General features: G+C 41.6%; 1 protein-coding gene across 2 annotated transcripts; it reads left to right on the top strand.

The window, feature by feature from the left end:
• Nucleotides 1-3,667: 3,667 nt before the first annotated feature.
• Nucleotides 3,668-10,109, top strand: b3gnt9 (UDP-GlcNAc:betaGal beta-1,3-N-acetylglucosaminyltransferase 9). Of its 2 annotated transcripts, XM_088298555.1 has the most exons (8): nt 3,668-4,065; nt 4,438-4,504; nt 5,743-6,019; nt 6,111-6,230; nt 6,663-6,992; nt 7,916-8,142; nt 8,245-8,500; nt 8,562-10,109. In XM_088298555.1, the coding sequence occupies exons 3-8, from the start codon at nt 5,921-5,923 to the stop codon at nt 8,904-8,906; spliced, it is 1,377 nt and encodes a 458-aa protein (XP_088154681.1). In that variant the 5' UTR covers nt 3,668-4,065; nt 4,438-4,504; nt 5,743-5,920; the 3' UTR covers nt 8,907-10,109. The 2 variants fall into 2 exon arrangements, with proteins under 2 accessions (XP_088154681.1, XP_088154682.1); XM_088298556.1 differs by lacking the exon at nt 4,438-4,504.
• Nucleotides 10,110-12,571: the final 2,462 nt, after the last annotated feature.

Below are 12,571 nucleotides of genomic sequence, written 5' to 3'. Positions count from 1 at the left end.
TGGGAGCAATGTTGTCGTTGTGTATTTTAGCACCATGTTTGTAGCCAAAGAAAATATAACTGACTTCAGTGTCACAGATGAGCAATGATGTGTTTACTTTTTCTAAATTCTAAGTTCGTCATTGTCCTTTTGTGGAGATTAAATTTACCAATGTTTTACCAAAGTTTTGTATAACTGTTCCTAGACTTTAGCGGGGCATAGAAAGGGAAAGATTTGTCTTTCCGAGGATCTGGCTCACGCAGCGGTTTCTTCCACTGCTGGCAGGGTTTGGACGAAGGGATTAGTGTGCATGAGCAAAGCAATGTGTCCTCCAGAAAAGACAGCAAAATCTTCAGCATTCTCCACCCTCGCTGGCTTTCCTCTTTTGTTTAATCAACATCTGGGACTCACATGTGGCATGGCACAGCTGCACTGGAACAGCCAGACATCCTGGTGTCTACGTTTTGTCCACCGGCAGACTTTATGTATCATGAACAAAGAAGATAAACAACCATTTATGGTCCAGTTGAGAGCAATTTCACCGTTGATGTTACGTTCACATAGGACTACAGTGAGGAGAAAAAGTTTACACACCCTTGTTCAAATGGCATTTTTTGTGATGACAATTGTAAAACTTCTTTTTACCTTTAATGTGACTTGGAACTTGCGCAACAAAAGTTGGAAAACTAACTTAAGTCTGTTAAAGGGGCGAGGGTTAGATAACCTGGTTGCACGAATATGCACACGCTTAACCTAACTTTTATTACAGCTTAATCAAATTAACATTTTTTGCAAAAGCCTGAAGATTTTGCGGAGACTAAAACTGACTGTTAGTAATTTCTCCCCCTTGACTAAGGCACCAGTTCCATCTGAGGGATAACAGACCCAAAGTATGATACTGAAAAAAAGGGGAAATGAGCCTCTTGGCAGCTGCTTTGACCAGTTTTCGTCTCTCCTTTTCATTCATTTTGGAGGAACATCAGGGTCTTAATTTCACAATTGAGGCATTGTTTCACCAATCAGTGATGCCTATTTATTGTGTGTCCCAAAGATCACTCTGATAAAGTCAAAGCTTTCTGCAGAACAGAACTTGTACTTTAAGATGTGATTGCAAACAATTCAGGAAAATCCTACTAAAATAACTCAACTTTGTCTGGGCTTAATCAGAACCACTGGAAAAGGATGGCAGGACAGAGCTGGGATCTTTTCCTTGTGGGAGTGGTGGAGGGGCGCTTCAAGGATACCCCAGGAAACAAAACAAAACATGAGGGAACATATAATGCTTAAAATTCATTATATGAAATGAGGGGAAACAATTCCAGGGGAAAAAAATTGCAAAACACCCAAAAGTCAATTATCTGGTCTGGCAGAATATTTCATGGTGGCCAGTGCCCCTACGGCCCCTCTCTTGCTCCGCCAGTGGCCGACTCCCATTCAACATGATTTTGAATATGATTGGTTAATTCTGAACAGAGCTAAGTCCCAGTACAAGAAGGTATATCAGTTATTTTCACTTTATTTTTTTTTCCCCCCCAATTGAGTTGAACGGGGCGGCACAGTGGACAACTGGTTAGCACGATGGCCTCACTGTGCAGAGGTTGTGAGTTCGATTCCGGCTACGGCCTTCCTGTGTGGAATTTGCATGTTCTCCCCGTACCTGCGTGGGTTTTCTCTGGGTACTCGGGTTTCCTCCGACATTCCAAAATCATACATAGCAGGTTCATTGTACTCTCTAAATTGTCCCTAGGTATGAGTGTGAGCGTGAATGGTTGTTTGTCTTTGTGTGCCCTGCGATTGGCTGGCAACCAGTTCAGGGTGTCCCCCGCCTACTGCCCGAATACAGCTGGGATATGCTCCAGCGTATATAGATGTTCCAACAAAAGGTGAAATCACAAGGAAAGTCTAATGTATTAGCAGGCCATCCATTAGGCAAATGTCACAGAGTAAAATCTGGATTCTGCCCTGATCATTTAAATCTGGACAAGATGTGCACAGTTAATTTTGCAAAGAAAACAGAACACTTACTGAAGGCGGAGACAACGTGCTAACTTCAACTCTGTCTACATTATTTTTTAATGTATTTAGAAAAGTAGATTGTCTTGTTTCAATAAAATTCCGCATGTGTAGGTATGGTAAGTAATCCAAAATGTAAACAAAATTGTAAGCAGACAATTACATCTTAAATAAATTATATGTATTTTGCGCACCAACCAGCAACTCATATTAGTCACTCTCAAATATATAAATATGTCCAAAGTAGAATATTATGGACAGTGAAGTGTAATGATACAGTGGTTATAATACTCCCAAAATCTACAGTGGAGAAAAATGTAGATTTGCTCACAGTATTATCAGGCCAAATCTTGGCCTTTGTCCCGCCACCGTGCAGGAAATAAGAATGTTGCTTACATTATGACCACTGTGGTAGTTTTTACTTGTCTCTTTTTTGGGAGAAATAGTTGCTTGAGAGGGCAGAAATGTGGCTAAATATAGCTAAAACATAGCTACCAAACACAATTCATAGCTCTTGCTTGCAACCTGTTGACAGTTGTTCCCATGAAATAAAAGCATAACTTTCGAAGTAAAAGTAGCATTTGAGGTTTGACTTTAACTTCATCGTCACTTTGAAGGCCGCTCAGAGACTGTGGGTGAAATATAGACTTGGATACACGGAGGACACTGGTTGGATATCGGACCATACTCTTTTGTGCTGTTTCTAAAACTTGTGCAATGTGCATACACATCAAGCGACAATCTGTGTGCCACACTTGGTTTAGTCTCAGAATCCTAACTCAATAATGTGCACTCAGTAGTAAAGGATTGTATACATTTGACTATAAAGGATTTTATATGATTGACTACAAATTACATGTATTCAGTTTAATGCAATAAAAATATTTGCTGATTGTGCTTTGATTTGATGTACAGTGGAAGGTCAGGGCAGGCTGTGTGAAATGCGTAGGTGGCAGATATTTTTTGTACAGGACGAGCCGCACTTCTGATAACGGGGGTACTGACGCAGGGCCTTCCCGACATCAAGGCGCTGCTGTGTGAGATTGGACGAGCCAACACGTCATCCTGCGGGCAGAAGACGTCCACTAAGAGAAAGGTAAAGTTAACTGCAGATGACACATAGCCAATAGTAGAATAGTCGGATATCTTTGCTTTGTTTGCTGGAATGTATAAATGATCCTGGGCAACTCGGGGGGGGGCGTCGTCCTCTGTTGGGTACAGGGACGCGCAGAGCTGTAATGGTAGGAACCGAGCCCCAGGCTTTGTATTAGATCTCCTGTTAGGAATAAATCCACTCCCGTGTGAAGTTGCCGGCTTCCTGGTCATTTCTCAATCAAAACGAGCGCGCACAATTGTTGGATGAATGTAGTTCGTGTTTGGTTAATTTAATTGGAGTCAGAAAACTAATTCGAACACTTAGGTAAACCTCTGGTACATTTAAAGTTAATAAATTCCAACAGTAGTCTACTGAGAAGATCAAAGAATGCAGTCATAAATTACCATCACTGCTGCTCATTTGTAACTAGCTTCTCATCTTAATTTGCCTAATACCAAAGTGGTTTGATAATTCTTTCCGTCTGTTAGGAATAATTCTATTGAGCGTCCAGAACAAACCCAATGACATTACGGAGACGGATGTGTCATTTAGCTCGACAGTCTACTCACTGTTTTGTTCCTTTGACCAACCCAACCCCCATTCTGATATGTGCGCTTCAGTCAGGGCTGTTCCTTCAAATTTCAGCCACGTGGTTAGGTTATAGATGGTGCTGCCTTCAAGTCCTCCCCTTTAGATTCCTCTCCTGACCACCATATCCCAACACGAAATATTAACTGGTAGAAAGCAAATGCATCTGCTATCACTTTCCATTTGTATAACTTCACAAGGTTTATATTTTGTATTTTACAATACCAAATTACATGTTAACTAAAGAAATGCAGCGCTGGATCTGTATGAGTAATTCTACTAGCAAAACGCATATTTCCCGTAGCACTTAAATGCAACACGAGAGCCAGAGTTGGGACACAGTACGTTTACAGATGTTTCCAGTTTGTCCGACCTCCTCCTCCTCTTTGGTAAGTTTGAATGAACTTGTTTTATACGCTACAAATGCATGTAATTTACAATGACTTTTCAAATAAAAGGTTGTTGGCCTTGCAAAACTGCAAAACTGCTGGAATATTTAAATGCGTGTTCGCAGTCACGTTGACATATACTCCGTGACAATTAAAAGTCACATATTATATCAGGGGCGGCTGGTTCGCCAGTCCGCCTCACAGTTCAGGGGTGCAGGGTTCGATTCCGGCGCCGTGTGGAGTTTGCGTTTTCTCCCACATTCCAAACACATGCATGGTAGTTTAATTGAACACTCTAAATTGTCCCAAAGTGTTGTTGTGATTGTGAATTGTTGTTTGTCTTTGTGTGCCCTGCGACTGGCTGGCAACCAGTCTAGGGTGTACCCCACCTACTAGCCGAAGATAGCTGGGAAAGGCTCCAAGCAGCCCCGCGACACTGGTAAGCATAAGTGGCTTGGATAATGGATGTATATTACATTAGATACTTAGTCGGTATCATTTAGGAACGTTCTTACCACATAATGAATGTTTTTTTCTGACACATTGTTTCTTTAATTAGACGATGCTGATACAAACGCTGTATTCACTTATATAACAACAGACACGCCCCCTCATTTGTACACGCCGTGAGGTTGTTGTTAACCGTTGTTTAGGAGATTGAAGAAGGGAAATGATGGTAAAAAAATAATCTCTTTTACTTGTGTTTTACTCGGAGTTTATAATGAAAATGATCCAATGTATCCAAAATTGTGATACTATAAACCAGGGCTCACCAACTGTGGTCTTCTACGTCCCCTATCCTGCTTTTTTAGATTTTTCCCTCCTCCCACACACCTGATTCAAATGATCAGCCCTTCTGCAGAAGCCTGATTATGATCCTCATTATTTGACTCAGGTGTGTTGGAGGAGGGAGACATCTTAAATATCCATTATCATATCCCAGCTGTCTTCGGGCAGTAGGTGGGGTACAACCTGGACTGGTTACCAGCCAATGCCAGAGCACACATAGACGAACAACGATCCACGCCCGCACTCACACCTAGGGGCAATTTAGAGCGTCCAATCAACTTATATCATGGTTGTGTTGGGTATGTAGGAATTAAATGGAGTACCTAGAAAAAAAAAAACACGTAGGCACGGGGAGAACATGCAACCTCCACACAGAAATGCCGGAGCCCGGAATCAAACCTTGCACCTTTGTACAATAAGGCAGACGTGGTAACTTGCCAACAACTGTGCTGCCCCAGCTAAAACACAACACAAAATTCTATATAATTTTCTAATAATGTCTGCAGCGATAGACAAATGCTTAAATTCACAATCATTTATTCCACTCAGACAGTGTCAAAAATAGCGCATTGTTGTCTGTGAAAATGCACAAATACGTGGGTCAGAATTATTTTACTTGTTTTATTAAATAGCAGAACTTCCCGCAAAAATACACCTCTCCCCAAAAAAAGAAAAAGAAAAAAGGTTCTTCGTGACGGCATGGCGCGTACCACCATAGTAGAATTTATATTCACTTTTCACAAGCGTCTACTTCCATTGGGACCAAATGGAGCGGAAGCAAAATCAGTCAAATTGTTTATTTGAGAGTCTGACCAAAATCTGGTATTTTTGTTCTTCATGTCTTATTGTCATGATCAATTTCTTCTGACTTTACTCTGTTTGTGTCAGGATGCCTGTGCTGGTTTTGGAGAAGAGTGCAATGGAGATAAATGGTTGCCTTTCAGACTCTCACCGAACACAGAAAACATGCATTTTGCTGGACAAATGGCAAAGTCCTCCAAGCAGAGATGCTTAAGAGATCTCTTTCGACTTCACCCCTTGTTCAACACGCTACTGGAGCCAGAAAATGATGATGCTGAGGAGGAGGGGCTGCTACATAAAAGGAGATGTGATGTGCACGATGCTGCTACTGCTGCTCTTCTCGCTGTTGCTCTATCTGCGACAGGTAGATGCAAATGGGATCAAATACCACAAAGAAACTTACAGACACAAAGATGCCATTCTCTTTAGTCCTAACCGTAGCTTTGATGTTCCAGGTCCTTCTGTACTCTGGGTGGGACAAGCCAGCATGGAGGCTAGAAATCCTTCGTCCAACCAGCTCCAGTCGGACCCTGCTGGGAACCAACGGAGCCGGAGTGGCTAAGGAGCCCCAGCCGGTGAGATTCAAGGGTTCAAGAAGAGTCAAATTACAGTTTTGTGTTGGACCATCCGAACTTTTCACAAACAATCTACACTAAACAGTAGGAGTCATCAATCGTGTTCTTGGATATTTTCCATCTCCCTGCTGCAACACACCTTATTCAAATTTTCAAATAATAGGCAAGGTCTGCAGAATAATGATCCTGATCATTTCAATCAGGTGTAATCCAACAGAGAGAGATGGAAAATATCCAGGAAACCTACACTCAAGGAACAGGATCGAAGACCTCTGATCTACCGTTTGTTCCGGGAGGCTGTTTGTGCTTTGATTTGTGTTTAATACAATTTGAATGTTGAAAATAATAGAATGTTAAATAATAAAAGTACAATCAGTATATGTGTTTATGTCACATCAAATTTCCTTTGTCATTATCTGTCCAAATGAGCAGCATGGCGTCAGCTCATCTGAACCTCAGCTACCTCTCTGTGAACACAAGTCAAAACGCCCTCAGCCCAAGTCCAAAGCTCAGACCAAATCCAAAGGAAAGTCTCGACAGAAGAGCGTCACACCGACCAAGGCGACTGTTGCGCCACTGCCGACATTGCCGCTGTTTGATTTTGTGGGCTACCTGCGAGACAAGGACAACCGCAACTTCCGGCTGCTAATCGATCAACCACAGAAATGTCAGCCTGGAGGGTCTGAACAAGCTGGAGTAAGCAGCGAGCTGTACATGCTCATTGCCGTGAAATCTATAGCTGCAGATTTTGATAAGCGCCAGGTAAACCATATCATGATTATCACTTTGTGTTTGACCTCTAGTAAAAACTCATCGTTCTCTCTCAATTTGACCTCTCCCGTGTCCTCTCCTTGTAATCCTGTCTTCTCTCTTCAGTTCCTTTACCAATCCAACCACTTTTCAGGTACGCTATCCCAGATGATATACCGAGTTCTGACAGTTCAATACAACACAGAGATTTTCTCAACCCTTCACCCCATTTGTTTTTTCTTCACCACCATTTGATCCGATACAAAACCTTTGCCTTCTTTTTTTCCTCACCTCCATCATCATCTTACACGTTACCATCCAATTTCGTCTGGCTAGGCTGCCTCCAATCACCACCTGACAGTCGCCAATCTCTCTCAGGTTGCATCGTATGTTTCTTTTCATCCCATTTCTGCTCATCTGAGCAACCCTGTATTCCTGTCTTTTTTGGAAATCAGACTTCACCAGTCTTTTTTCTTCATCTTTGCCAACCCACCACCAAGTATCTCTTCAAATTCACTTTCTTCACACCAAGCGCTCCCACCACCTCCTCATTACTGCTGTTCCCTTCACCGACCTCGCCATTAGGTCTCCTCCAATCCCTCCTACTCTCTCTAACAACTTCACCTTCTTCTCCAACTCATATCCTCCTGACAAACATAATCACACCTTTAATTACTAGCGACACAATCATTACCCGGTCTGACACTAACATTCAAACTTTTAGTCCAAAAATCTTGACCTTCTTCTTTTCTGCCTGTCTCCAAACCAACCTAGCCCCTCTTCTTCATGTTTGACCAATTGGAGCCCATGGATGTTGGATGCTCTTTCAGATGCCACGCTCATGTCACTAGTTTCCACCCTGAAAAGCATATGTGGTAGGAAATAGATGGATATAGTGTTATCGTTTTTGTCCTCTCCACTTTCAATTACCTCAGGTGGTACGTAGGACCTGGGGTAAAGAAGGCAAGTCTATCCGCACCGTCTTCCTGTTGGGGGTCCCCAAGAATCGCACTGCCTTGCCTCTGTGGGATCAGCTGCTGACCTACGAGAGTCAAACCTTTGAGGACATTCTGTTGTGGGACTTTGAAGACACCTTCTTCAACTTGACCTTAAAGGAAACACACTTTCTAGAATGGGTCAACCACACCTGTCCTCACGTCAAGTCAGTGTTCGATCCACCCACCCGAAGCAACGCACGGCTCACTTCATTTGTCGTCTACATTTTGTCAACATTCTTTTTTTTTCTCTTGTGATTGTCATCTAGGTTCATCTTCAAGGGGGATGCGGATGTTTATGTAAATGTAGAGAACATTCTAGAGATGCTTCAAGGTGAAAAGTCAGATCAGGATCTTTTCATTGGTGATATAATCATCAACGCCAGACCGATTCGACGCCGCACTTCCAAGTACTATGTGCCAGAGTTTGTGTACGGTAGTGCTTTGTACCCATCTTATGCTGGAGGAGGGGGTTTCGTCATGTCGGGGTATACAGCACGGAGACTCAGCGCCTCCTGTCAACAGGTATTTGACACCAACTACAAAGTGAAACCATCGTTTTCACATTCATATTTTCAAACTCCAGGTGGAGCTGTTCCCCATCGATGACGTGTTTCTGGGAATGTGCCTCCAGCTGATCGGACTCAAGCCATCGCGCCATCAAGGTTTTCGGACCTTTGGCATTCCCCGTCCGTCCGCAGCACCTCACCTCCAGACGTTTGACCCGTGTTTTTACCGGGAGCTCATGGTGGTTCACAGCCTCACTGTGCCCCAGATATGGCTCATGTGGAAGTTGTTGCATGACCCCGAACTGAACTGTCACAACAGGTCTAGACCAACATCCGGACCCTTCAGGTGGAGGACAGGAGAGTCAAGAACGGAGGCGGAGACTGATTATGAGGAGAAGGGAGTGTTTGTTACACGTGATTAACATCCTTTAGGGATGATGTAGAATACAATACGACAGGTTTCGTGGCCATCTTGAAAGGCCCGAGATGCAAAGCACATAAAAGTCATGTGACACCTCATCCAATATGCCCATCCGTTCCCATGCCCACTCAAATAAGGAATGGGCATGGGAACGGATTCATTTTTTGTTGAGAATTTTATCTGTTGTGAGGATCTGATTGTTGATTAATTGCATATTAAATTGATCCCAACAAAATGGGAGTTTGATACTTCGGGGCAAACAACAGTTGATTAAATTGTATCTAGTTTGTGGTCTGAAAGAGAACAACATGATGCTCGCTAAAGCGAGGTACACGCATTGATTTTTAATATCAACCCCCCCCTGCCCCCTAAAAAAAAAAAAGCGTGGGTGCATTATGCCGCCGTGGGAGAGATGCGAACGGCGGCGGTTTATTTAAACATCACTCGCAGTCTAATTTACTATTCAAATCCACCTACCTTATTATGGTCTTATTCATCTTCTTCTTTCTTCTTCTCCATTGACGTGCCCATTGCAAGTAAGTATGCACAATTGGTGTTAAAGGGATTGTGGTATTGCCTCCCCGCTTGTAATGGTATGCCCCAGTAGAAGGTGGGAGGTGAGGGTTACGTGATGTCAGAAAAAGGAAATGCCGGCACGCTTGAACGTACACTGCCGTCTCACGTCTCTTCATACACAAACAGTTGGGTAGATGCGCTTTTGACATGTTCAGAGGCAATTTTTGTCATTTTCCCATTTCGTGAGACGGTTCAACACATGCATGAGGGCCAATTCGGGGGCCAGATGAAACTCAACCTTTGTTAACTGAACCCTTTTTTAAAAAAATTGCCACATCCCACACTCCAAAAATTGGCGTCCGGCCGGGCTGCAGGGCTGGACCGTTCCGCCCCCGGGACAGACTGCCCAGCTCCGCCACAATGCTTTCTAACTATGTTACATTACATTTACTTCAACTTCAGCACACAAAAATGTCCACAATGGCACCTGCTTCCGTAATTCAGCTCGGCCAAATCCACTCTCCAATCCAATTTACTGGGTCAAAATAACTAACCCAACTGTGAGGAAAAAGTAACCCAATCTGCACACAATTACCCAGAATGTGGGTTAAGAAAGCTGCATTTTTTTTTTGTGTGTAAACGTTTATATATTCAAGCCAACTGAAATAAAATTACTTTTTTAAATTGATCTGCACCAGTAGAAGAGTTACATTTTATTATGTGGATGAAGAATTTGGTTTATGTGATCCAGATGTTTTTGAGAAGAACTCTAATTCTGTATGTTCGAGTGGTTTGTCATGTTTTATTCATTCATTTGAATTACTGCTGTGTGATCCCATCCTTGCCAGGATAATTGTGAATTTGTCATATGCAAAGAAATAACCTTCCAAAAGTTTTGTCACATCCAGATTGTTTATTTTTTGTTTTATGGTCAATATCCTGATTTCACACTGAAAATTAATCTTGAATGTTAACGAACTGATTATTTGCACTCATCAATGTACAAAAGGTGTTCTCGTTGGGTTCACAAGCATGGTTGCAGTTACAAGCACAAATGTTGCAATGCAAAGCGTTCAGTCACCATCTCTCTAAGCACGGCATGATATAATTATTGCGTTTTTCAGTCAACATGCTGAGTGAGCCACTCATTTCTTCTTACACAATCAAAGGAATAGCATTCAAAATATAGATCATCACATTTGAATAATTTTAACACATTTCAATGAAGTACAACCACCCATTTTAAGGAATAAATGCTAGCACAGTCCAAAATGTATGGATAACAATAATCATGAGTGGAAAATGGGAACAGAACAGACAATACAAAGCGTTAACATGAAAGTATTATGATCAAAACAAGGCTGTGCATTATAAATTCAAACTTTACAATACTCACTGACCTGCCCATGAAATAAAACAAAAATTGCACAAATGGATAGCTTGCCTCGCAAGCCATTTCTGGTTCTGATATGTCCACCTGAGTTGATGCGCTCATTCACCACGCCAACGGGTGACCACAGCATGAAGCTGGCCTGAGCTCACCAAGACTATTTACAACATCATTTCTCCATTGGAACACCTTTTTGTTGAATCTATACACTGTATAAATCGTAAGACAACTTTTTAATGAGTGGTTGGATGTTGGTGTACCACTCAAAGGAGGTAAAAAGAAAAAGTACAAAACATCAAGGTATCGTACAAAAAAAAAAATGCAGTAAATCTAAACTGGCAAAATTTTAAATTGACAGAACACATCAGCAGCAGCATGTAAGATGCTGTTATGATGGGCAATAAAAACACCCACTCACTTCATTCTCCATTAATAGTCTTTGTACAAGGAGGTTTTTCTTATTTTACACAGGATATAACGACTGGTCAAAAACAGGCTCAGTGGGAGATGAGGCACAATGTTCTGCAGTTTGCCGCCAATAAGCGTTCAAATACAACTCTTCTTGGACAATTACAACACAAAAAGTGGAAATATCAGAACAGGAAAGGAAAGAAGATCACAAAGCAAAGATTCTTCTGCATTATGTGTCGCTATCAGACTAAATGTCTGCACTTCAGCTCTCCTTTGCAGTCCAAATTAGTTTCCTTGACAAAAAAAATAAATAAATGATCGACCATTTCTGATTATATAGTTAAAAAAAAACAAACAGCAACCAATCTACACAGAAAGAATGCAGCAGTTTCTATGGTTACCCCTGCAAATAATAATACATGCTTAGATGCTGTTATTGAGAAATGAAGTGATGAAAACGAAAGTGGCATTTTAAAAAAGCTACACTTGGCAACATTATTTCCTGTTGGCCATTACAAAAGAAAACAGGCTCAAGACAACTGCATTGGGTCCTATTCAACATGGGCAAGCTGGATCAACCACCCTGTTCAATACAATACATGGTTATTTGTATAGCGCATAACACACAAAAACTGTTTGGGATTCTACGGTAATTAAAAATGTACTTTTTAAAATATTGGTCTTACGAAATGACAAAAAGGTGAATGAAGGACACGCGAGAAAGAGAAAAGTGATAATGCTACTACTTGTAGAATCATGTGATAGAACCACATAAATTTGAACCATACTTAGAGCAATAGGAATAGGAAAGGGGAATTTTAACAAAATAAAGTCCTGGAAAAGTAAGATTTCACACAAATTTTGTCAAAAGTATTATTTAATTAAAATACAGTCAAAATATTAAAGGACAAATGCCCATAACGCAGAGAGAAAAAAAAAAATCACATTTACCAAAAAGTGTATTTTTGAAAGATAAAGGCCAAATCTTACACTATTCTGATTAAAACAGAGGTGGACAAGTCTTTTCCTTCCGTCATTATTTCTAATCTAGTCCATTGGTGAAAGCCAATCGGCATCGAGAATGTACTTACGTCACACGCGGGCGCAACACAAGCAAACTTGAGTTAAAGACAAACAAAAACAAAAAGTGTTTATATACCTTGTCCCATAGTTTTTATTTCACCAATCACCACGCTGCGCGTGCGTGTCATTAATTTTTTTTTTTTTGCACGTGCGTGATGTGACATAGTAAGTACGTCATCAATGCCAATTTGCTGTCGCCGCCGCTAACGGACTGGACCTGAAATAATGACAGACGGATGACTGAAGGACTGAAAGTGGCCCAAAGT

This window comes from Idiotropiscis lumnitzeri, chromosome 6 (genome assembly GCF_059441095.1).
Source record: "Idiotropiscis lumnitzeri isolate Australia: NSW breed Sydney's pygmy pipehorse chromosome 6, RoL_Ilum_1.0, whole genome shotgun sequence".
Lineage (NCBI taxonomy): Eukaryota > Metazoa > Chordata > Actinopteri > Syngnathiformes > Syngnathidae > Idiotropiscis > Idiotropiscis lumnitzeri.
The sequence above is the reverse complement of the archived record's forward strand: the minus strand, read 5'-3'. Positions and strand labels throughout refer to the sequence as shown.